The sequence below is a fragment of the Lucilia sericata genome, unplaced genomic scaffold (assembly GCF_015586225.1).
Source record: "Lucilia sericata isolate MDLA Ls3-8-SP2 unplaced genomic scaffold, ASM1558622v1 Contig000040F_arrow, whole genome shotgun sequence".
In the NCBI taxonomy this organism is placed as follows: Eukaryota; Metazoa; Arthropoda; class Insecta; order Diptera; family Calliphoridae; genus Lucilia; species Lucilia sericata.
In genome coordinates this window covers 258,402-285,270 of record NW_023994078.1, presented here as the reverse complement: position 1 = coordinate 285,270, position 26,869 = coordinate 258,402, and the positions used below count along the sequence as shown (strand labels likewise).

The window sequence follows — 26,869 nt, the reverse complement described above, 5'->3', positions numbered from 1 at the left end:
TCATAGCTCCCATATAAGTCCCAGTTCCGAAAAACACTTAAACGCACATATTTAATTGTTAAATAAAGTTATCTAGATAAAATTCGGCACAAATATGTTTTATCTTTATATGAATCACTCTTCCAAAATTTTCCGGATTGGTCCATATATGGTAATAGCTGCTATATAAGGTCCACTTCAAAAAAATCACTTGAGCGCACATATTTCATTATCAAATAAAGATATCTTGATAAAATTCGACAAAAATATGTTTTGTGTAAGGTCATAGCTCGTATACATATAAAGCACTTCCGAAAATCACCTAAACGCACATATTTCATTAATTAGTAAATCTATTATAGTAAAATTCGGATTGATTTTTTTTTTGGCATATAAATCATTATATGAAATTTTTTTTTCCTTTTCGGTCGATAATTGGTCACAATTCCCATATAAGGACCATTTCCGAAAATTAGTCAAATGCACATTGACAATCAAAGTTATCGGGATAAAATTCGACATAAATGTGTATTTTGTATATATAAATCATTCTAGGGAATTAATATATATTTTTCTCGACCTTATTAAAATTAGTTTGACATATGCATTAATGTTAGTACCGTCAATACGGAAACAAAAATTTTGCCAAGTTATCTGAAAATTAGATATTTAAATGAGTTTTAATAAAAAGTAGCTTGCTGGTGGAGGGTATTTAAGATTCGGCATAGCCGAATATAGCACTCTAACTTGTTTAAGCTTATTTTCTTTTCAGCTTTATTTTTGTGGACTGTATTTTTTATTATTAATGTAGCCGTTTCTTTTTTAAAGGCTCGATTGGACCAATGTTTATTTTGGGATTAGAGGGAGATAGGTAGTGTGGGTTTACTTACGCGGGAATAAGGAATTAGGTAAATAAGAAGGATTTGGGATTTTTCAAAAACGTTATAAAGCGTATATATGTGTTTATTGAGCCATAACAGGTAAGTATTTATTATATAGGATTAAGGTAAGTATATATATATATAACAAATTTTAGGTTAAGGTTAGCCATTTGTGCAAATGTGCAAGTTAACTCACGTGTTTCATGAATCCCATTAATAAGTATATCCAATGCACATATCAAACATGTATGCTCTTATACACTATTCAAAAGCATAGCTAGCTTGTGTGTATGATCTCAAATTAATAAAAACAAGGAATATGTTGAGAATTTATTTTATTCCAACATTTGAGCATGAATACCCAAACGACAGAACGAGTATTGAGGACTTGATGCTTTACACCGTGTACTTTAAGTAGTTGCGTGCGAAAATGCACAAAGACGTGTAAATAAAAATATAAATAAGGAGAAAAAGGCAATGTAATGAGAATGTTCTTTTTGAAAGGAAAGTTAACACGTGGTGCATCGCATGTAAATTCTAAGAATTTGAAATTTATTACGGTCTTTTTTTTTTATTTAAAAATAGCAATAAATGATGATTAACAAATACAATTCAAAAACAAAAGTGAAAAATAGCAGATATTTATGTATGTTCACCTAAAATGTTTACATGTCGAATTTCATTGCATTGATATCATTTTGAAGCAAGTTATGACCGTTATAGTCGTTTTCTGGAAGGGCCCTTATATGGGGGTAGGGTCAATTATGGATCGATTCTCGAAAAATTTGGTAGGGAAATACTTATGTTTAAAAATACTTATGTTTTTAAATCATATATGACTGCTTACAATGTTTTTCGGGTGGCCACTTGTATGGAGGCTATGCGAAAACATGGCCCATTTTCAATACTAAACAAACTGCATCAATATTTATGCAAAATTTCAGCTCCTTAGCTCTTCTCGTTCGGACTCTATCGTGCTTTCAACAGACAGACAGACAGACAGACATGGCTAGATCGTCTTAGAATTTAATAGGGACCCAGAATATATACTTTTGTGGGTCTGTGACCAATATTACGATGTGTTACAAACGGAATGACAAAAACAATATACCCTCCATCTTTTTGATGGTGGGTATAAAAAGGGTCTTAAAAATTTATCGAAACAATATATTTTAACCCTTAATAAAAATATGCGAAGTAGGTAATAATCATGTTTACGAATACACATCATTTCATTAATTTTTGTTTTATTATTTGCTATTGCATTGGTGAAATACTAAGGCGAATTCAGATAAGGTGGTGTTATTCATTCAGCTGATTATTTTCTTCTTCACCTGACTGGTACGGCCTGAAGTCAGAGTTTGTTATTGTTTACGTTTTTATATTTAAAAATGTCCATTAAATCAGAGAAAAATTTCGTTAGTTGTTGAATAATTTATGTAAAAAAATCTGAAAATACCAAGCATTTTGTAAACAAATATTTTTCTTATATAAGTAATGAATAATTGGTACGCATGTACAAACTTAATACATATAACAATAATATTTTCTCTATTAAATGTTAACAAATTAAATAATATTGTTTTTCATTTTATATTTACACTTAGTAGTTAACGCGATTAATAAAAAAAATCTGTTCCGGAACATCTATATATATAAAAATGAAAGTGTGTTTGTATGTATAGGCTACTTTTTATGTTGAAATTTCATATGGGCGACGTGCCACGCCCATATTAAGAAGATATTAAATTAGTATTTCTGAGATAATAATTAGTATCAATATAATTATTTAAGGCAAAAAGTGAGCGGATTAGCATTAGGGGGCGTGGCACCTCCCATAAAAATTAAATACAAAAATTCGCTTATCTTGGAAACTATTATAGTTAGAATATTAAAAATTTCCATGAGTAACTTTAACATCCATGTAACCATTTTGGGAAATAAATTGGCGGACAACCCATGAGGGGAGCAGCACCTCCCATATTAATAAAATACAAAAATTGGTTTATCTGGGAAACTAATAGAACTAAATTCTTCAAATTTTGCACTAAGAATTTAAATATTCATCTTCAAATATTAATTGAAGAACTTTGACATTAATGTGAACATTTAGAGAATAACGGGCGGACTTTGAATGGTTTCTTGGCACCCGCTACATGAATTAAATACAAAATTTCGTATATATGGGAAAATATTAGTTTTTTTTTTAATTTGTCATCGATTAAATTAAAATCTTAATTAACGTTCGGAAAAAATGTATCTCTGCAAAACATTACAGTTAGAATCTTCAAAATTATTAAGAAGATTTTTTATTTATATTGCTTTTAGGGTAGCAAAGCACACTGGGTATAGCTAGTTTTATATAAAGAACACACATGAGATATTTACCTGACCGGCGGCAGCCGTCTTCGTCGTTATGGTCAAATTTTCAGATGTAAAAAAAATAATAAATTGTTTTATATTTACTCTGTGAATATAATGTGATTAACTAACAAAATTCTGTTCCGGAACGCTTTTTATAACAAAATCCATACGAGGTATTTACCCGTCCGGCGGTAGCTGACTACAACGTGTAAATCTTAAAAATTACTCCGCCGGAGTACAACAAAGATTCTTTCATTCGGTATATAATTTTTCCATAAATGTTTATGTTTATTTTTTCCAAAAATATTAATTTTACACAATTTTGGTCACAAACTTAAGTTTTGCAAAATTATTCTGCCGGAGTAGAATTTTTCATTTGGAACAAACATTCTTCCACTCAGGGTATAATATCTTCACAAATTTTAATATTTTTATGTGTATTTTTTATAAAATATAAAAATTTTACAAAACATTTTCATTAAATGGAGTCGCCGCAATTATTATTTTTGACATCAGTGCGTACCAAATTTAAAAACAAATTACTTGGAAAATTTTGTTGTTGCCGAACTGCCACCACCATATCTGAATTCGCCTTGGTGAAATACGTATACGTATACTCAAAAGATACTTATTATATTTACATTATATTATTCACTATACCCTACACCACTTTAGTGGGGAGGATATATTGGGTTTGTGCTGATGTTTGTAACGCAAAATAATATTGGTCCTATAACCATCTTAAAGTATACTAATCGGCTTAGAATCATTTTCTGAGTCCATTTAGCTATGTCCGTCCGTCCGTCTGTCCGTCCATGTAAACCTTGCAATCAAACTACAGGTCGCAATTTTGATGATAATTCAATGAAATTTGGTACATGATCTTCTATGGTACCGGAGATAAAGCCTATTGAAAATGGTTAACATCGGTCCATTATTTCACCTAGCCCCCATACAACTGAACACCTGAATAGGGCTTATAAACCTTGTAATCAAACTACAGGTCGCAAATTTGAAGATAATTCAAATTATCCATTATTTCACCTAGCACCCAACCCGACGAATAGGGCTTTTAAATTCAAAATTATGTTTAATATACTCGTATCTCAACAAAAAGCTGCAAGACCAAGTGCTATACTAGCCTTGATGACTCTCATGAATTTTATAATTATAGGGTCTCATTTGACCATAGCACCTATACAAAGCCCCCTTCAAAATGTGACTTAAATGTCCACAATTTTATTCAACAATAAATGGCTTAAGTATATCTGAGGCAAGGTACAATTCAACTACAATGTTATATTCATTACTTTTAACCAGTTGCATAGGAAAGAAATATGTATGAAAATACAACATATCCAAATGCCGACCATACGTATATTTATTTGTTCGTGTTCAAGTTGGTATGATCAAGATGAATATGCTCGTGCGCTTTGTGTTTGGCGATACATACACATTAGATTGGGTCGGTCTCTATGGACAAAAAAAAAGTTGTGTCAGTCACCCCCTAGGATTAAAGATATGTTAATACCATTTCCAAAAATATAAAAAATATTTTTTTACCACGCCTACAAATACCGCCCTTTTTGTTTTTTATATATTACGCCGCCATTTTAAGTCCGATCGTAACATGTCATATATCAATATTTATAGCTTGACTGTAGCTATATTTCACTCTTAGAACATTTTTTAATTCGACGTCATACTCTATGCGTGACTTCTGATATCTCGGATCCTTCCCCAAAATCTAAAATTGTGGCTATGCTGGAATAAAGTACATTGAATTATAGGAACCATTAGCTTTTAAAATGCTCACTTTTATGCATAAACATCTATTTTATAGATGTTTAAAAATGTTCAAGTATATATCAACCGTTCTCACAACAAACAATTAATTTGCCAGGAAAAACAGTCGAAAAAATTTTTTTAATGAACTATATAAAACAGAAATCCTTTTTATTTTTTTAGTTACAAACCATTTCGGATCCTACTTTCAAAATAGAAGAAAGTTAACTACATATGTATATCCTACAGCAATATAGTGGTTTAGCTATGTTCGTCCGACTGTCCATCCATGTAAACCTTGTAATCAAACTACAAGTCGCAATTTTCCATATAATTTGATGAAAATAGGCTCAAATATTTCATTTTAACAAAAGACGAAGTTGTTTGAAAATGGATTAAATCGGAGCTCTTAATTGTGGCTTGGCGTTCCCTCTTAAACACTACCATTATGATGAAATTCTGCATATCTAACTCCTATATGAACATAAATCCCTCCACGTAATTTTGATAGGATCGGTCTATAATTGATCCTAGCTCCCATATATAGGCTCTTTCAGAAAATCAGTTTTTCATCAATAAATTGCCTAAAGAGTAATGGACAAATTTCAATATAAATGCTTTATTGAAAAGGAAATCACATTTTAGATATATTCATAACTGATATCATATGGTCGGCCATTCGATTTGAAAATTGTTAAAAAAACCAAGAAACATGCAAGTAATTGTATGGTAAAAACATGAAATATTTTTATAAACTCTTTAATTTTTCATCGATTTTTATAAAATAAAATGTTTAGTTTTTATGTACCTACGTGATTTTGTTATTAATTAATAAAATTAAATACTGAATATAATTATCTTTCTTGTGTTAAGAAAGGGGGCAGAATGAAATTTTTGTATTGTAAATTAATTTGAAAAAATAGTTTTCGACCATAGCCCTAGCAAATTAATTGTTTGTAGTTAGAACTATACATGTATTTTTAAATACCTGTCAAATAGCTATTTATGCACAAAAGTGAACATTTTAGAAGCTAATAGCTCATATAATTAAATATACTTTATTCCAGTATAGCCACAATTTCAGATTTTGGGGAAGGATCCGAGATATCAGAAGTCGCACATAGAATTTGACGTCAAATTAAAAAATTGTCTAAGAGTGAAATATAGCTACAGTCAAGCTATAAATATTTATATATTATATGTTACGATCGGACTTAAAATGGCGACGTTATATATAAAACACAAAAAGGGCGGTATTTCTAGGCGTGGCAAAAAATATTTTTTATATTTTTGGAAATGTTATTAACATATAACATATCTTTAATCGTAGGGGGTGACTGACTCAACTTTTTTTTTCGACCCACCCTAATACACATACACGTTTGGTGGCAATCTATATATGTATATAAAAATGAATGTGTGTTTTTATATTTGAAGTTTATGGACTACTAAACAGCTGAACCGATTTTCTTGAAATTTTCACATTGTATTCCTGTATGTCTGGAAGAAAATATTAAATCAGTATATCTGAGATAATATAACAGTTAGAGTCCTCAAATTTTGTAGGAGCCACTTTATTGTCAATATGATTATTTAGGATAAAACGTAGGCGGACTAGCAGCAGAAGAAGTGGCACCTTCCATATAAATTAAATAGAAAAATTATTTTTTTTGGAAACTATTACAATTAGAATCTTATAATTTTACACGAAGAACTTTAACATCCATGTAAACATTTTGGGTATAAATTGGCGGACTACCAATGAGGGGAGAGGTACCTCTCATATGAATTAAATACAAAAATTCATTTATCTGGTAAACTAATAGAACTAAATTCTTCAAATTTTGCACGAAGAACTTTAATACTCATCTGAACATTTTGTAAAAAACAGTGCGGATTTTCATCTGGGGGCTTGGAGTCCCCATATGATTTAAATATAAATAGAAGATATTCATATGAAAATTTTGAGAATAAGGGGTGGACTTTCAATGGGGGCTTGGCACCTCCCATATTAATTAAATACAAAATTTCGTTTATCTGGGAAACTAATAGAACTAGATTCTTCAAATTTTCTACGAAGAACTTTAATATTCATCAGAACATATTGGAGAAAAAAAGGGCGGAGGGGCTTGGAGCCCCCATATGAGTTAAATAGAAAAATTCGTATATCTGAGAAACTATTAGGACTAGAATCTTCAAATTTTACATGAAGAATTTTTACATTCATCTAAACATTTAGATAATAACGGGCGGACTTTCAATGGCGTGCTTGCTACCTCCCATATGAATTAAATACAAAATTTGGTTTATCTGGGAATCTCATAGAACTATATTCTTCAAATTTTGCAAGAAGAACTTTAATATTCATCTGAATATTTTTGAGAAAAAAAAAATGCGGACTATAAAGGCGGAAACTTTAAGAGCTAGAATCTTAAAATTTTACATGAAAAACTTGGCATTCATGTGAACAATTAGAGAATAACGGGCGGACTTTCAATACGGGCGGACACATAATCATACGGTAAATTTTGTCATTGTATTACTTGTTTATAAAAAAGCAAAGCAAAAACAACAATTACGAATGAAGCAGTGTGTTGTTATTGGCCAGAAACATGAAATTATGTATGTATACCCCGGATTAAGTGGGAACCTATAAAAGGGGACTTTTTGGTACTTTATCTTTCTACAAAAGGTACTTTTTGATGTTTCTATAATATTGAACCTAGAAACATGAAATTTAGCATGTAGGGCCCGGATTAGGTGAGAACCTATAAAAGGGGACTTTTTCTTTCTAAAAAGGTACTTTTTGAATTTTCTATAATATTGAACCTAGAACCATGAAATTTAGCATGTAGGGCCCGGATAAGGTGAGAACTTTTAGGGGGACTTTTTCTTTCTAAAAAGGTACTTTTTGAATTTTCTATAATATTGAACCTAGAAACATGAAATTTAGCATGTAGGGCCCGTATTAAGTGAGAACCTATAAAAGGGATCTTTTTGGTACTTTTTCGTTCTACAAAAGGTACTTTTCGAATTTTAAATAATATGGAACCTAGAAACATAAAATTAACATGTAGAGTAGGGTGGGTCGAAAATATTAACGTCAAAGTATTTTAACGTCAAATGGAAGACTGTAAAATATTATTCAATTATTTTGAGGGTAAGAGCCCGCGCAGCGCCGCCAAATTTTGTAAATGCGTTTATATGGGAGAAAAATTCACTTTTTGGAGTTTTTTTTCACCAATTGAGGCTTTAAGTATTAATTATTGCACCATTTTATAGCAAAACCGTAATGTCTACAAAATTGTCTTTCCAAATAGATAGAAAAACTCAAAATTGGTTAAAAACGTTTTGAGTTATTAAAATTTCCCCCGAGAATTTTGTGATTTTGAAGCAGCGTTGCCACTACCAAATTTTTGTGATAAAACTACCAAAATCGTTTAAAACCTACCAAATTTCGAAAATCATATAAAACTTTTTGTTTGAGAAAAGTATGACTTATTTATTAGTGTATTTTGTCGCCTATGTATAAACGGTTGTTAGATCTAACAATATCGGCAGTCTATTGTCCGTATCAATTTACAATTGTTAACATTTTCTAAACATTTTTCAGCCATCTTTGTAAGATCTGACAACCATGTATCACAGCTTTAACAACACTTTTATGACACATTTATTTCTTGCGATTTTTTCTTAATTTATATAGGGAAACGTCCTTGATGATATGAATTTTGTAAAACCCCAACGACTTAGCAACAAGAAAGTTTTATATCTTGTACCTAATTTCATGGATTGAAATTATTCGATTAAATTTGCTATATATAATGGTTAAAATTGACCCAATACAAATCGGAAAATTCCTGAAAAATTATTTTAATGTTCAAAAATACGTTGGTTATATAGCAATTGGAAACAAATTTACCCCAGTTTGAAGTACCTGAAATCATATAATATTAATATGGACCTGTTTTTGACAATATAGTTTTAAAAATTTGCCACAATATGCATTTGATGCAGTGGACTATTTTCAATCAAAAAGTTGATTTTCAATATTTTGGTTATTATGCCTCTTTGCATTTCAAGTGACTACTTAGATACAATTCGTCATAAACGATTTCTTTGTTTCAAATTTCAGACAAAATTTTGAGATCTCCCTTATTAGGTCGTTTTCAAAAAAATTATGATCAAATTTGTGATAAAATTAACATAAATTGTTTAAAAAATTAATGGCTCTAGAAAAATCTGTAGTTTTCAATCCTTAAGTCCTGTTATTAGGCGTTATTCCGAACTCCATTTAATGAATCAAAAATATACTTAATAAAATTTTGATATACAAATTTTGATAATACAGTAAATAAGTGTATAATTAAATTTTTAAATTCTTATAAGTATGTATTTTGTCAAACCTACCAAAAGTCGATTTAAACTACCATCCTACCACATGAAAAAAATTCTACCAAATATGGTAGGAAAAGCCCAAAACGGCAACGTTGTTCTGAAGACACATAAAAGTAAATATAAGAATTTTTTTCATTTTTAATATAATTAGTTATACATTCATAAACAATATTTTATTTTGTAAAAGATTTTTAATACTAAATTTACACACAAAATTTGATTTATAAAACTTGTACAAAATTAAAATTTGTTTATGATTAAGGCCACTTAATAGCATACCTTTCGAATTTCAATTTATTTCAAATTTGTATTATTGAACATAAAAATTCAGCTTTAGTACGATTTCAAATTTTATTTTTAATTATAGCCTTTGAAATAAAAAGCCTTTCAACTTCGGCATTAGAAAAAGGTGAAACGAGTAATGACAATACAATAATAGACAATTCTTTAAATGTATTTTCACCGATAAAATATTTAAAATTATATACTTGAATTTAAAAAGACATTGTATCATTTTTTTCATCATAATGTTGTTTTGTAATATCTAACCACTGATTTTCAATAATATTTTTATCAGTTAAACTAATTTTTAATAGAAAACATAGAAATATTTATACCCTACTACAGTATATTGGGTTTGGGCTGATGTTTGTAACATATGAAAATATTCGTTCTGTACCCACCTTAAAGTATACCAATCGGTTTAGAATCGTTTTCTGAGTCGATTAAACCTTGTGCGCAAAGTACAGGTCGCAATTTTCAAGATAATTGGATGAAATTTGGCACACACACTTTTTTGAACCAAGGACCCAAGCCTATTGAAAATGTTAAAATCGGTCCATTATTTCACCTAGCTCCCATACAACAGAACCCCCGAAAAGGGCTTCTGAGCTCATAATTATGTTAAATATACCTGTATATCGATAAAAAGCGGCACATCTAAGTTTTATACAAGTCTTAATGACCTCGCCAAATTTCATAAAGATCGGGACTCATTTGACCTTAGCTCCCATCAAAGTCCCCTTCAGAAAATTACTTGAATGCACAAAATTAACTTATAAACACAAATATCGCGATGAAATTCAGCACAAATAAATATTATATAAATACATACATTCACAAAACTTTATGGGGTTTGGTCCATATTTGCCCCATATAAAGCATCTCAGAAAATTAGTTTTTCATCGGAACAAGGTAATATTGAAGATAAATGCTTTGTTATAAAAAATAAATCACATTTAATATTCATAACTGGTGTAGGGTATCATATGGTCGGTCACGCCCGACTATACTTTCTTACTTGTTTTTAATTTTTTGTCAAGCCAATTATGCTAAAAAGCATTTAGCATAATTTTAGAAAACTGCAATGCTTTTTCACGATGCAAAGTGCGAAATCTAGCACTGAAAGTGCTAAAATGGCAACACTGGTTGAGATAGATTCTATTCAGGGATGGCAAATGGAATTTTCAAATTGTACAAAACAGCATTTAAAATTGTACTTTTTTGAATCCGATTGTACCAAATCGATATTTTTGCAAATTTATATAAATATAAAACAAAAGCATTTCAAGCAAGACCATTAGTAAGAACACTACTAGTCCATTGACTAGGGAATTGTCTATTCCATAGACTAGATGGTAGTCTATAAACTAGACAATACATACATACATACATACATACATACATACATACATACATACATACATACATACATACATACATACATACATACATACATACATACATACATACTACATACATACATACATACATACATACATACATACATACATACATACATACATACATACATACATACATACATACATCATACATACATACTACATACATACATACATACATACATACATACATACATACATACATACATACATACTACATACATACATACATACATACATACATACATACTACATACATACATACATACATACATACATACATACATACATACATACATACATACATACATACATACATACATACATACATACATACATACATACATACATACATACATCATACATACATACATACATACATACATACAGACATACATACATACATACATACATACATACATACATCATACATACATACATACATACATACATACATACATACATACATACATACATACATACATACATACATACTACATACATACATACATACATACATACATACATACATACATACATACATACATACATACATACATACATACATACATACATCATACATACATACATACATACATACATACATACATACCTACATACAACATACATACATAAGACATAATCATACATACATACATAAATACATACATACATACAGACATACATACATACATACATACATACATACATCATACATACATACATACAGACATACATACAGTACATACAGACATACATACAGTACATACAGACAATACATACAGACATACATACAGAATACATACATACATACATACATACAGAATACTACATACATACATACAGACATACATACATACAGACAGACGACAGTACAGACCAGACATACATAGCATCAGACATACATCCATACATACATACATACAACATACATACATACATACATATGTATGTACCATCTTTCTTGATGGTGGGTATAAAATAATAGGCTCAATACCTCTTATAGTTTTACCGTACGTGCTATGTGAAGTTGAAGGATTTCGGGAAAAGGCAATTTTTGTTTTTATTATTCTAAATTATATATATCAAAGACCTCACCACGAATAAAAAAGTCTGAAATAACATTATTGCTAATCATTAGTCAGAAAATTATAGATTTGGTCGAATTTTTCGACATAATCGGTGAGACCTAAAAGAGTCATATTGTCCATGGGCATAACGTCCACTTTTAAAAGTGTCATAATGTTTATGGCCTTTGTGACACTTTTAAGACATAAAAGTATTGGAAAATGTGTGGAGCTTTTAAGAAAGTGACACTCCATCCTGTATAGAATTGCTCTTAATTTTGGTGTATGTTGTATTTTGGATTTATTTAAAAAAAATCTCCTGGATAAACTCCGTTGTATTTCGAATACCGGCTTCGCTATAGTAAGCCTTTTCGTGATAAATGGAACTTTTATTTTATTTATATAAAGTATTTTTTTACTTTTCAAGTGATATTCGATAGTAAATATCAGAGACTGATAATAACTGGGCCACATAACCAAAGTGATTGAAGTGTGATTTATTTTTGTTTTTTAAAATAAATCACTCAGAATAACAGTTATAAAATGATTTTTACTTAAATGGTTTAGTATAACCTTTACTACTTTTGTTTTGTTACTAATGTTTTTGGCTGAGCACTTGGTTCTTGTATTCCTTTTTTCTATTGCTTATATGAGAGTGGGATAGTACATTGTTGTTGTTCGCTATGATTTCTGAAGAAAGTATGTGTGCCCTAATAGTGTATTTACATTTGCGATTAATTGTTTTGCTTTTAAAAATAAAAATCATAAGCAGACCTTTTTAAAAATGTTTACAAAATAAAAATCAATTGTAGCGAGTAATTTTGCACCATCAAAAAAGATGGGGGGTATATTGATTTTGTCATTCCGTTTGTAACACATCGAAATATTGGTCATAGACTCACAAAAGTATATATATTCTGGGTCTTATTAAATTCTAAGACGATCTAGCCATGTCTGTCCGTCTGTCTGTCTGTTGAAAGCACGATAAAGTCCGAACGGAACAAGATAGAGGATTGAAATTTTCCACAAATATTCTCTGTAGATAAGGTTTGTATGGTATTGAAAATGGGCAATATAGGTCCACGTTTTCGGATAGCCCCCATGCTGAACAGTTATGAAATTTTATATAAAAAACATTTATAGGAACATAAATCTTCCTACCCAATTTCATGCGAAAAATGTCGGGAAGTGATAATCGATGTAAAGATGTTTTGTATGAACCAAAATTGGTCTAAAAATTTTGTATGAAAAACGGTCAATTATTAACCCTATCTCTCATATAAGGCCCTCTTCAGTTAATTTGATGAGTAATATCCTTTTAAGGCATAAGGTTTGATGATTGGTATATGAGATTCGGCACAGCCGAATATAACACCCTCATTTGTTTTTCATTTCGGTTTCTCTCAACCACTTATCAAAAAAAATCTAACATAAAGGTTTCTCTCAGTGATAAACTGCAAAAACACAATTATAAATGGTGACCACAGCAATTAACCTTATAAAAACAAAGTGGATCCGTTATTTTCATTCTCTGCACAGTGGTATAGGAAAAAAAAAAGAGGGAAATAATTCGGTAACTTCTAAACGGTTAATCCGATTTTAATGAAATTTGGTATGCACAAAGAGGAGGTGTTGTCGAGTTTAGGTTTTGAATTTGGACCTTATAGGCCAACCAGGGGCCCGGCGGGGGGTCCTCAAATTAGGACACCTCGGCTATGTTAAATTTTTAAAACGATCCTATTTCTTCATTTGAGTTCCGATTTAAAAAAAATTTCGTATATAGAATCTCCTCATCGAGCACTATAAAAAATGTCGTCGTAGCAGTAAATTATCTCTTATAGTTTAGGAGATATTCGCATTTGAATATTAAAATTTTAAAATTTTTACCGTCCTTACTTTAGTTTTTTTGATAATAGCAGGTCCAAATATTTCCGATTTTCGCCATTTTTTTTTATTTGCTTAACAACAAGTTTATATACCAAGCAGTGAAAGAATTATGTAAAAATCATGACTGAGTCCAAAGTTATAGGCATTTAAATTTAAAAAATTAAAAAAAGGCGATTTTTTGTCATTTTTTTGGGAAAAAAGTATCTTTTTCTTTTTAAGTTATCTAAAAAGTTTCTAAGAAGATGTATATAGAATTTATACTTTTTGGAAAGCTGACTTTACATAAAATACGATAAATGAAACAAAACCTAAAAATTTTTGATACCGAGGGGACCAGGTCCATCCAAAAAAACCCTATTTTTTATGGAAAATTAAATTTTGAGCAAAAATTCTCAAATCGCATAGTCGATATCAAATTATAGTGACCTGTTTTATATGACCAGAGCTCTGGTAAATAAACAAATTATTTTCAACAAAAATATTTTTTATACCTTCCACCACCGTCAGTGGTGATAGAGGGTATATATAACTTTGTCATTCCATGTGTAACACCAGAAAATATTCATCTGAGACCCAACAAAGTATATATATTCTTGGACCTTATAATATTCTGAGTCAATCTAGCTATGTCCGTCCTTCCGTCTGTATAAAACATTCTCACATTAAGACGAAGCAACAAAAAATAAAGAAATTCACCCAAAATATTTACTATTGTCCTAGACAGTTTGGTGTTGAAGCAAAATCGGTTCACATCGGAAAAAGTTATGAATCAAAATTAAAAACTTCTGCTGAAAATTTGGCGGAATCGGTCCACAATTTCATATACCTCCCATACAAAAGTACATATTACGGAAAATGAGTTTATTGCTAATAACTTCCGTCAGAATGTTGATATCTTCGCAAAATTTTACAAGTTTAAATCTTATGAGAATAGATCCTCAAAAAAATTTGAGGATCGGTCTATAATTGGACATAGCTCCCATACAAGGTCCCTCCCGAAAATCACTTAAACAAGCATAACTCATTACTAAATTAAGATATCGATATAAAATTTGGAAAAAGTATTGCTCTAATATACAGAAATATTACTGTGACATTTTTTTTCCGATCGGTCCATAATTGGTCATAGCTCCCATACAAGGTCCTCTCCCGAAAATCACTTAAACGCACATAACTCATTACTTGATTAAGATATCCATATAAAATTTGGTACAAGTATTGTTCTTATATACAGAAATGTTACTGTGAAATTTTTTTCCGACCGGTCCATAATTGGTCATAGCTCCCATACAAGGCCCCCTCTCGAAAATCACTTAAACGCACATAACTCATTACTAAATATTGATATCGATACATTTAGCACAAATATTGCTCTTATATACATAAATCACACTATAAAATTTGTTCACGATAAGGTCACCTCCAGAAAATCAATTGTATGCACAATATTCATTACCAAATAATGATATAGATACAGAATTTAGCCAACATTTTGTCTTTATATACATTAAAGTTACTGTGGAATTTTTACGATTGGACCATAATTGGTCATAGCTCCATACAAGGTCCTCCTACGAAAATCTCTTAAACGCACATTACTCATTCCAAATAAAGCTATTGATCGTGAAAAAATTTTATAGTGTGATTTATGTATATAAGATCAATATTTGTGCTAAATGTTTCGATATCAATATTTAGTAATGAGTTATGTGCGTTAAAGTGATTTTCGGAAGGGTGCCTTGTTATGGGAGTTATGTCCCGAAGAGAGAAATAAGGATATCACGAATTGAAATAATCTCTGAACTCGATAATAGAATAGAATTTTTATAGAAGTTACAGCGAAAACGAGGGTGAGTTCTATAATAGAATCTATAATGATGCGCATTGCCCTAGAAAAACACGAAAATCTTTCAAGTAAATCATCATAATTGGAAAAGTAGGAAAAATGTTTTCGAATAGGTTTGATTTCTAAGAGCGGGTTTCTGAGTTGGCAATCAAATGCCAATTAATAATCAGATTAGTTAATCTAAAAATAGTTTTAATCTGATGTTAATCCCATTTTATGTTTTTGAGTACAAGATTAAACTTCGCAGTGTTACCATACAAAACAACAGAAAACGTCACTGTTTGTTTGTTTGTTTTATAAAAAAGAAGAAGACAATTGTAAATGTAATATGAAAATTAACGAAAACTTAAATTTAAAACAAAAAAAAATGATTTTGAAGTCTCCATAATTTATACTAATCAATAAATCAAACATTTTAATATTTATTTTTATAAAAATTGTATTAATTTTTTTGCATCAGCTGTTTACACATTTTAATTTTTTGCTGAAGTTTAAACCACCTCCATTAAACTTGCAAACAAAATTAACTAATTGAGTACTCAAAAACAACTTTCGAGGATTAATTTTAATTTAATCGCTAATCTTTCACCTAAAGATTGGCCCTAAATCGGTACTTGGAATTTTGCACAAATTCGATATTGGAAATTCAATTGTAGATTGTGTACTTGTCTAAATCTAATCTCGGTAAAAGGCTATCAATCATATCTGATAAAAGAACAGCACCGCAGAGTTCTAACCTTGGAATCGATAGTGTCTTGATTGGAGCTACTTTGGTCTTTGAGGCTATACAGTGCCGCTGCGTATGCTTTCTCGGAAGCATCGCAGAATCCATGAAATTGGACTTCAGAATCCATGAAATTGGACTTCGGCTTTAGGAGAATAACTAATCCATCATGGAATTCGAATGGAATTGATAGCTGGATAATTGGCGAAAGCTTTACATTTAAGGAGACAAGACTTCATACCAACCAGTGCCTTCAATCCATATCGTCTGCATCAGGATCTTTGATAAGACAATACATGGCGCCAACCAACCAGCTGGATCAAAAAGCTTAGCGATTCTCGAAAGAACTTCCCTTTTGGTGTACTTCAAAGACTCTTGAAAATGTTCAGCATTAAAAAAACCCAGCGGATGCCTATCGTTTTGGCTGAACTAAAGTCCTCGAATTTCAAAAAATGTTCACGTAACAAATGTTCTGGAGGGACATTGATTAATATATCCATGAATTTGGATGTCCATTTCCTCAATTCGAGTCCCGCTGAACGGAGAGCTTGGATTAGCTCGGTATTAGTCCTAATAGTATCGGGTTTAGTATGTGCTCCGGCTAAATGTCATCAACATACATTGATTTACGGAGAATTGCGCTAGCCAGTGGATAAATGGATTCAACATCATTTGCAAGTTGTAAGAGAGTGCGAATCGCCAGATATGGTGCACAATTAACTCCGAATGTTACTGTCTTTAACTTGAAATCATATACTGACCCAGTGGGATCTATGCGAAATACTATTCTTTGATAAGGAGTGTGTTTTGGACTCACTAAAACTTGTCGATACATTTTCTGAATGTCAACACATATCGGAAAAAAGGCCATTTAATAATAAGTATCGTCAAACCAGTTTGGAGGATAGGTCCAATGTGGAGTAAGGAATACAAACTAAGGCCGTTAGAAGATGGCGAAGAAGCATTGAAAACCACCCGTACTTTTGTAGTGATACTGTTGGGCACATCACCGCGTGATGTGAGATAATAGGTTGCTAAATCATTAGATTCACTACAGTATTGTACCTTAACCATATGACCAAGTTCTTCTTATTCCTGAATCACTTTGTCATATTCACGTTTTAACTCTGGAGTCAGTCTCGCTTTATTACGAAAAAATTGGGCCATTGCACTGGATCTCGAATGACCTTAAATGGAACTACTGTATATCCTTCCTTGAATGGAAGTTCTACTGTGTAACGCCTTTTGAACTTTTTATTGTAGTACGGGTATAGAGATCTTCGCAAATTCTATCGAAGGGAGACATAAAGTTTTTCTGTGTAAGATTCTCCACCTCCCAAAACCGTGAAATTGCCTTGTCTAAGGAAATTTCATAGAAGTAAGAAGCTATATTAGGGGGCCGGTCAGAATCCATCCAAAGGCCGTTTCTTCAGCAATCAATGAACCACAAATGTTGTATCGGATTCCAGAACAAATAATTGTGGGGAAAATATCACCCCCTAAAAAATATCAATCTTCGAACTGCAATAAAAATTGGGATCTGCGAGTGGAATATTTGGAAGACTGTCTCGAGAAATATAGTAAGAGGGGATATTAGCTGACAGTTGGGAACAACTAGAGCTACAGTCGGTATCTCGACTTGATTATCCCCTTCGGAACTAACAGTAAAGGAACATTGACGTTGAACTGTTGCGGAAACGGAGACCGGAAATTTCAGCATGACATGATAAAGGGGAGTTTCAGAAGGTTGAACATACGCTCAGAAATAAAAGTACCCTCTAATCCCGAATCAATAAAAAAACGAGCACAGTATTTCAATCCCAAATGGCAAATATTGACTAATGCAGTACCTAACAAAATACCTTTAGAACTACAAGCAAAACACGACGAAGTGGACTGTATGTTATCAGAGTCGGATCGGGTGAAAGGCGTAGAGTTAGGGTTAAGATTCGAGATAGATTTGGGATCTGAGCCGAGTTTTTAACCTTGGTGTTCTTTTGAGCATAGTTGGCATTTTGGACTAGAAACTTTCACCTGAAAAGTGTTAACATGTTTGTCCGAATGAGAATTGTTGTTATTTCTAGATTTAAAAGAAATTTCCTTAGGACTGTGCGGTTTATTAATTTCGGAAGCGGGCTCTAATGTCCGGTAAGGGTTTGTAAGAAATTCATCCAACTCTTTCCATTTGGGAATGGCGGTTTTATCCTTAAGGCTCTGTTCCCATACTTGATGCTATGGTTTGAAGATTAAAAAGGATTTTCCATTTCTCAAATCGTGAACATAAATTGTGTATGTGTTGTTGTACTTCGTTTTAAAGGACTCCAAGTCCAGAGGCTCTTCATCACCGTTAGCTCCTTTTTCCGCGTTTATCAAGAATGTATCATAAGCCGCCCGGAGTCGAACCCAAGTGGATTTCAGCTCATATTTATGAATCTCAATCGCGTGAGTAGAAGCTACGGGATACCGGTTTCCATTTAGATCGGCCTCTAATTCGATGATGTTATCAGCCAAACGGATAACGGAAACGGACATCTTTCAATAAATAAAAGTGGATATTAGTACAAAGGTTACACAAATAACAAGAAAAGGCAACTCAAAAGAAACAAAGAGAATACAACTTCAGGGTAATTGATATGGACAAATTACAATTAGCCAAAGTTGTAGAAAATATATGTATAATATTATTGGTATGGATTCACTGTAGACCAGGAGGTCGTAAATATGACTATTGGGCTTATTTATTTGACCAGATTAATCTATTATAGGCAAATATTAACAGTTTTCATGAACAAAAAGAATACAATTACGTAGTTCTCATGCAATCTTAATGGTTACATTCATTAATGGGCTGTTCGATCAGCTGTTCGAAGTTTACAAGTTAATGAAAGTTCATTGACCCTTGCATATACTGGAAAATGCATAAATGGGGTTTTGTTTCGAATAAGAAAAATTAATAGCAAAAGGAAAAAATGTTTAAGGAACCCACATAAATGAAAACAAGTGCATATACGTATTAATACAAAGCTGAAAAGACTTCTAAATTTCAAAAAGATATGTGATAGAAATCAAGCAATAAGAAATTGATCGTTTTGTAACAAGAGCAAACTATTTTCTATTATACAAAAATCGTTTTGCAGCTGTTACATCGAAATCGAGTTTTACCACATAACAAATTAATTTAAAATTTGTATTAATATTCTTATAAAAATAAAATATGTTGTTATTAGCACTTGTTTTCCTTATTAAGCTGCTATGGAGAAGTAGAAAAGTGTTATAGTTCCAGTATGGCCGAAATATAAGTAAATTATATATTATAAACAATAGGTAATAGGTAAAATTGTTAAAAAAGTTACTAGCAGAAATTTGAAATTATCATATCCAATAAGTATTTGTCTCTGTTAAAAAAGAACTAACAATAATGGAAAGAAAAGATCACTTGGTTATAAAAGTTTACGGAATAAAGAGAATGGAATATGCATATTAAAGAAAACGATGAATATGTATAAAGCAGGGCTGGAAAAGTTGGTAAAATTGTACTTTTTGCTACAATTAGATCATGAAAAGTACAACGGTACACAAATTAACCATTTGGTACAATCTTAAAGTCTAGTGCCAAAGACTATATCTTATAAAATAAAGTTCAAGGACTACCTTTAATGTAATTAAAATTATATTTTATATTTTAGGTGAAACTTTAATACACGTTCATCTCTTTTTTTCCTACTAGACGTTGGATTATTCTAATGACTTTTCTTTGGTCTGGTCTATTCTCTACCTTATTGACTAGCTTTTGGACTTTTCTCTTAACGAAGATTTTCGGCAAATTACATGTACACAACACGATCGCAGACGAACTTCTAAACAAGAGCATCAAAAATACAAATATTTTATTTAGTTGCTTGATAGCATTCAACAAAGCAGGCTGATGTCGCTTTATTAAAGAAATTACAAACACAACTTAAAAAAACAAAAACAACTTGCATTAAATAATTTTCTAGAATGCATAACAATGAAAGTAGTTCATCTTGTTTTTTGTACATTTTAATTTGAAATGTTGTTTCTATGTGAAGAAATTATCATTCTTATATACATTGATTACATTTTGTTTATAAATATTCGCATTTTACAGTAATGCAATTTAATATTCAAAATTAAAAATAACCAAATATTTTTTTCAGTGCAATTTAATTGAAAAATACCAATAGTATGTGTGTAGTGCAGAGCAAAGCATTTTTTCTAAGCACGCGTGCTTTTCGATCGTTACTAAATTTACAACAGCATACTCACATACATTAAAAACACATTCAGTCTCGTTTGAGCGTTCATTGAAGGTGGTTGTGTTGTCGCTTCCCAGCAGTTCGGTCGGACAGTCCCGAACTCCCTATTTAACCTACCACATAGGGTTACACCTAGCCACCAACTGTCCAGGTGACTAGCTATTTTAACATGTGCTTGTCCTACGAGGAAGTCAATCGTCACCCCGTAGGTTACGATGAGGCAGACAAGTGCTTTTTAAGTGTCCCCTCTATCGCTTACAAAGGGGACACTAAAGTGACGATTATCTTCACCCTCATTTACAAAGAGTACATCCGTGACGAAAGACGAATTAGAGCCAACCAGATGGTTAGAAGTTAGTGGAAATCACTGTCTTTTTCGGATGCATTGACTCTTTGTCGAACTGCAGGGTTCTTTCATTCTTTTGTACATGAAAATCTGCTAATGCAGGGATGGACAACTATATATGTTTTTCGAATTATGAACTTTTGCAAAATAAATGTATTTTTAATGATTTTTTTTCTTTAGCTGTTTTTAATATTTCAAAATTTATTTTTTTTTGCAAATATGCCCGAATGGGTTAAATTGTTTATTTTTATTCATTGTGGGAGTACAGCGTGTAAATATCTTAGAAGGTTTTGTTTTAAAATTTAAAAATTAAATAGGTACATTTTCAAAAATAAATTAATGACATTTACAAATTTTAATCTAAAAAACTAATATTTTTATTTAAAACAGCACCATTTCAAAATTAACATTTCCCATGCCTGTGTTGAATTCAATATGAGAGTATAAATCGTTCTCTTTTCTGATTTTTCGCTCTTGCAAAAACTGACCAATAGCAGGCATTGCCTGGCTCTGGTGTAGTGGTGTAGGGTCTAGTCCCTACACCGGCAGAGAGTAAAAAATAAGTTCTCTTATAGGTTTTTATCGTTTTTTATACATGTGTAAGCATACAAGCTATGAAATTAAGAGTGCAAGAAGGCTCTTAACAAAGGGGACTAGAGTCTAGTCCATAAAGAAATAAACACAGATGGCGACATGGCTCTCTTAAAAAAGTACTCTTAAGCTCAGTGACGTCATCAGTGCCTAGAACTGATTGTATGATATGAAAATTGTATGTGATTTATAATAGAAAAGTAAATAATTATGTTTAAAACTTTTTTTAACGTTAATTTTTTATTGCGGCAATAAAAATCCATTAAATCCATTGCTTTAATAAGCTAGGATCTGAAGGGAAGTTAAAAAAAAATTATTGCACACTATTTTGATTTTTTATTATTATTATTATTATTATTATTGCAATTTTTGACTGCACACCGCATTTTAATTTTTAATTTACTTTTTTTATTTTTTCACTATTTGTTTTCAAATTTCATGTGAAAAGTTTTTTACATTTAAAACATAGCAAAACATGGTGTGCAATAATTTTTTTTTAACTTCCCTTCAGATCCTAGCTTATTAAAGCAATGGATTTAATGGATTTTTATTGCCGCAATAAAAAATTAACGTTAAAACGTCTAAAATCTGTATAGAGCATTTCAAAACCGACGACTTTGAAAACAATTTACAATTCGAAATGGGTTAGTATGAAGCAAATGATTTCTGTAATAAATAGATTAGTCCCAATTATATTTAAATAAGTTTATTATTTAAATAAGTTAAATATTCCTAATAACATTAAACGTAAAATACATTTTATTTTATTAGACACAAATAAGTTTTAAACATAATTATCGGCAAAGAGCTTTGTTAAGAGCCTTCTTGCACTCTTAATTTCATAGCTTGTATGCTTACACATGTATAAAAAACGATAAAAACCTATAAGAGAACTTATTTTTTACTCTCTGCCGGTGTAGACTCTAGTCCCATACAAGCTATGAAATTAAGAGTGCAAGAAGGCTCTTAACAAAGCTCTTTGCCGATAATTATGTTTAAAACTTATTTGTGTCTAATAAAATAAAATGTATTTTACGTTTAATGTTATTAGGAATATTTAACTTATTTAAATACTAAACTTATTTAAATATAATAGGGACTAATCTATTTATTACAGAAATCATTTGCTTCATACTAACCCATATATACCCATATAGGGATATATAGAACAAAGTAATTAACCGAATCTTATATACCCTTCACCATAGTGTATTTAGAGGTTGTCTTTTTCTCATATCTCCGGTATTTATGGACCGATTTTGCTGTAATTCTGTTAGACATGCTTTCTTCTCGAAAGCATGTCTAACAGAATTATTGAAAATTCGGATCTCGCCGATATCTGGCGTCCACTAAAAACTGATTTCAACAAACACACAGACAGACGGATATAGCTTAATCAACTCCGCTATCTATAAGGATCCAGAATATATAAACTTTATGGGGTCGGAAAATTATATTATAGAAATTACAAACGGAATGACAAACTTATATACATATACCCTTCTCACGAAGGTGAAGAGTATAGTGAAGCACGGGAAAGAAAGAATAGGAAATGAAGAGCATTAAGCGATCTCATGTCATTTATATATTACTTACAACGGTCAAATAAACCCTCCTTACGTTTGAATGTAGGATTACTTATAGTAATGCGATGGTGACAACTTGTTAGAACCTCGCTTGTATGTCTTTATCTTCTTCTATTCTGGTTTTCGGTTTTTTTCTTTTATTGTAATTTGATTTGGGTTTTAATTATATCTACAGTTATCAATTATCCTTCTTTTGGAGTTATTTTAAATTCCGCTAATTATTTCACTTTACTTAAATTAAGTTTCTCCTTTATTTAAAACCCAGTGTGCTTCGCTACCCTCATCGTAATGGAATAAAATAAATATAATTATTGTAAATGTATATAAGTATATCTGCAATATCAAAAAGCCCCCTTTTAGAGAACTCTTTAAGTTGAATTTTATGATTCTAGTCTCAATATTACAGAAAATTAAGAAAAAACCGTTGAAGAACGATAAAGTACCAGACAGTGCCTTTTTATAGATTTTCATTAAATCAGGATGACGCATGTTTAATTTTCAACCAGAAACCAAAAAAAATCGCATACAGATTTTTATACAATCAGGAAGCTGCGTGTCAAATTTTATGTTTTTACGTACAATATTATAGAAAATTCGAAAAGAATTAGAAAAAGAACAAAAAAGGATACTCTGGTACCTTTTTAAATTTTCATTCAATTATGTTTACATATGGGCAATTCCATACGATTGTATGTGACATTCGCACACCTTCAAAGTGGTATAGATTTTGTAAAATTAGGAGTACTTGGAAAACAATTTTCAATCTGTTTCATTTAAAGAATACTATATTTGCAAAAGGAATCATCCCATTCGGAACCTTGTTTTCCAAAATATGAATTAAATTATGGCGATATCATACGTGACAAAAAACGGAAGTGCTTTTAAAGTACATGTTATTATTTACGAAAATCTGCGAATTCTGTAGGTGTATCTTTTTTGTTTTAATTTCTTACACTATGGGACATATTTTTCATTAGTAATCCATAATTTTTAAATAAAAAAAAAATAATATAATTTTATAATGAACATATTTAAATATCGTACGCGACACATCGTGTGTGACAGATTTTTCTCCTGATTTTGTTTTAGGTTATAAAATATATATTTTGGAAATATATGCATACACACACTTCAACAAATCAAAAGGAATAGAAGAGTGCAGTCGGACATGGCCGACCTATATACATGTTTAAGCAATTTATAGAAAAAAATAAAAAACTGGAGTTATATGGCGACTAGGGTCAAATATGGACCGATCATCATAAAATGCTAGGGTGTGATTTTAATTAATATAAAACTTATTTGTGCCAAATTTTATCATAATACTAGTGATTAGAGGTGAGTTACGGACGTTTAAGTGTTTTAATGAGGTCAAATTGTTATGAAAATCGGCATAAAGGTTTAGGCTTATAAACATTTTAGATCTGCCGATTTTTGAAGGGATAGTATTATAATTAACAGAATTATGAGCTAAAAAGAGATATTTTCGGTTCCGTTTGTATGGCGGCGAGGTGTAAAAATAGACCGATTTCAAAAATTTCCAACAGTCTTCGTCTTTGACGCTACAAAAGATCATTGGAGGCAAATACTTAGCACAAAGGATTACAAGTAATTAGAAAAAGTTGTCAGCGTAAATCGCATGAAAATCGTATACAGCTTTTATATCTTTACTGGCAAGATGACTAATGAGTTAGAAAGTATTTATATAACACATTATTAGTAAGACCTTATTAGACTACTTCTGTGTAATCCAGACGATATGTCGTTGTCATTGAAAAGTTGTTAGGTAAGTATTACAATTGGAAACCATTACCCAGTTTTTGCTGGGTTCTCACTTAATACGGGCTCTACATGCTTTCACGTTTTTAGGTTCAATATTATACAAAAATTCAAAAAGTATCTTTTGAAGAACGAAAAATGACCAAAAAGTCCCCTTTTATAGGTTATCACTTAATCCGGGCTCTACATTCTTAATTTCATGTTTCTAGGTTCAATATTATAAAAAATTCAAAAACTAACAGTCAAAGAACGAAAAAGTACCAAAAAGTCCCCATTTATAGATTCTAATTTTCTCCGGGCTCTACATGTTTATTTTTATGATTCTGTATTTAATTTTATAGAAAACTCAAAAAGTACCAATCGTAGGACGAAAAAGTACCAAAAAGTCCCCTTTTATAGATTCTCATTTACTCCGGGCTCTACATACTAGGTTTAATTTTAAAGAAAACTCAAAAAAGTACCTTTGTAGAACGAAAAAGTACCGAAAAGTCCCTTTATTATTAATTTCATGTTGCGATTTCAATATCATAGAAAACTCAAAAAGTACCAGTTGGAGAATGAAAAAGTACCAAAAAATATCACTTGGTACCGGTGTTCCAAATAACACCCCATTATCATATTTAGTGTTTCTAGATCTAAAAATTTTATATAAATTGGATCATTGTGTTTAAATGAAATCAAATTTAAATGAACGACGATAAGCTTTAAACTGTTTTTGTATCTTTTATAGTTTAGGAAATATGAGGTTACCGAATAAAATAAAAAAATCCTGTCTTAGTGGATCTATTTGGTGAGAGACCAACCTCCTGTCCAAATTTCAGCTCTTTAGCTTCAACCGTTTAGGCTGTGCGATGATGAATCAGTCAGTAAGTCAGTCAGTAACGTTAGAATTTGATATTAGATTACTAATATCATGAATAAATAAAACAAACTACCACGTTGCATTCACAAAATATTCACCCTTATTATGTATGTCGTTGTCGACACAAAGTCGCGTCGACGACTTAAAAATGGTATTTGCATTGTCGTTATCGATAATAATTGACTGCTGTTGACAATAATTTGCAATTTTGTAAGGCGCTTTAAAGTCAATGTCGTGTCGACTTCTTTTCTGTCGACAAGGGATTTGGCGACGACTCTTACAAAAATTTAGAATTGGTGTCGGTAAATTTAATAAAATAAAGTTTGAATTAATTAAAAATGGAGAAAAAAAATAAAAATTACCAACGGAAAGCAATTTGAAACCCTAATGTCGGAACTGGAAAAAAATCCATGCTTGGCAAAGGGGTTTAGTAGAGGCACAAATCCAACAAATTTTAAAAACGATTGGGAACAAATCGCAGTTAAGCTGAACTCTATTGGGCCACCTATTAGAGATAGCGATGGTTGGCAAAAGGTAATCAATAAATTTATTTTATTTAATTTTTTTAATGCGCAATATATTTTTAGGTGTGGAGAGATTTTAAATGTAAAGTGAAAAAGAAATTGGCTCAGAATAAAGCCGAAGTAAACGCAACGGGCGGCGGAACGTTTAAACAATTTTCACTATCACCATTGGAAGAAGCTGCAGCTAACCTAATGCAGTTCCAAAAACAATTAAATCCCGAAGGTGAAGTACATGGAATTCAAAATACATGTGAAGAAATCGAAAACTTGGTGGAAAATACTTTAGGTTAG

General features: G+C 31.1%; 1 protein-coding gene across 1 annotated transcript; it reads left to right on the top strand.

The window, feature by feature from the left end:
• The first annotated feature begins 936 nt into the window (after positions 1-936).
• Positions 937-26,869, top strand: LOC119613600. Its single transcript, XM_037969630.1, has 3 exons — positions 937-959; positions 26,399-26,588; positions 26,642-26,869. Exons 1-3 carry the CDS (start codon positions 937-939, stop codon positions 26,867-26,869), a joined length of 441 nt encoding a protein of 146 aa, XP_037825558.1.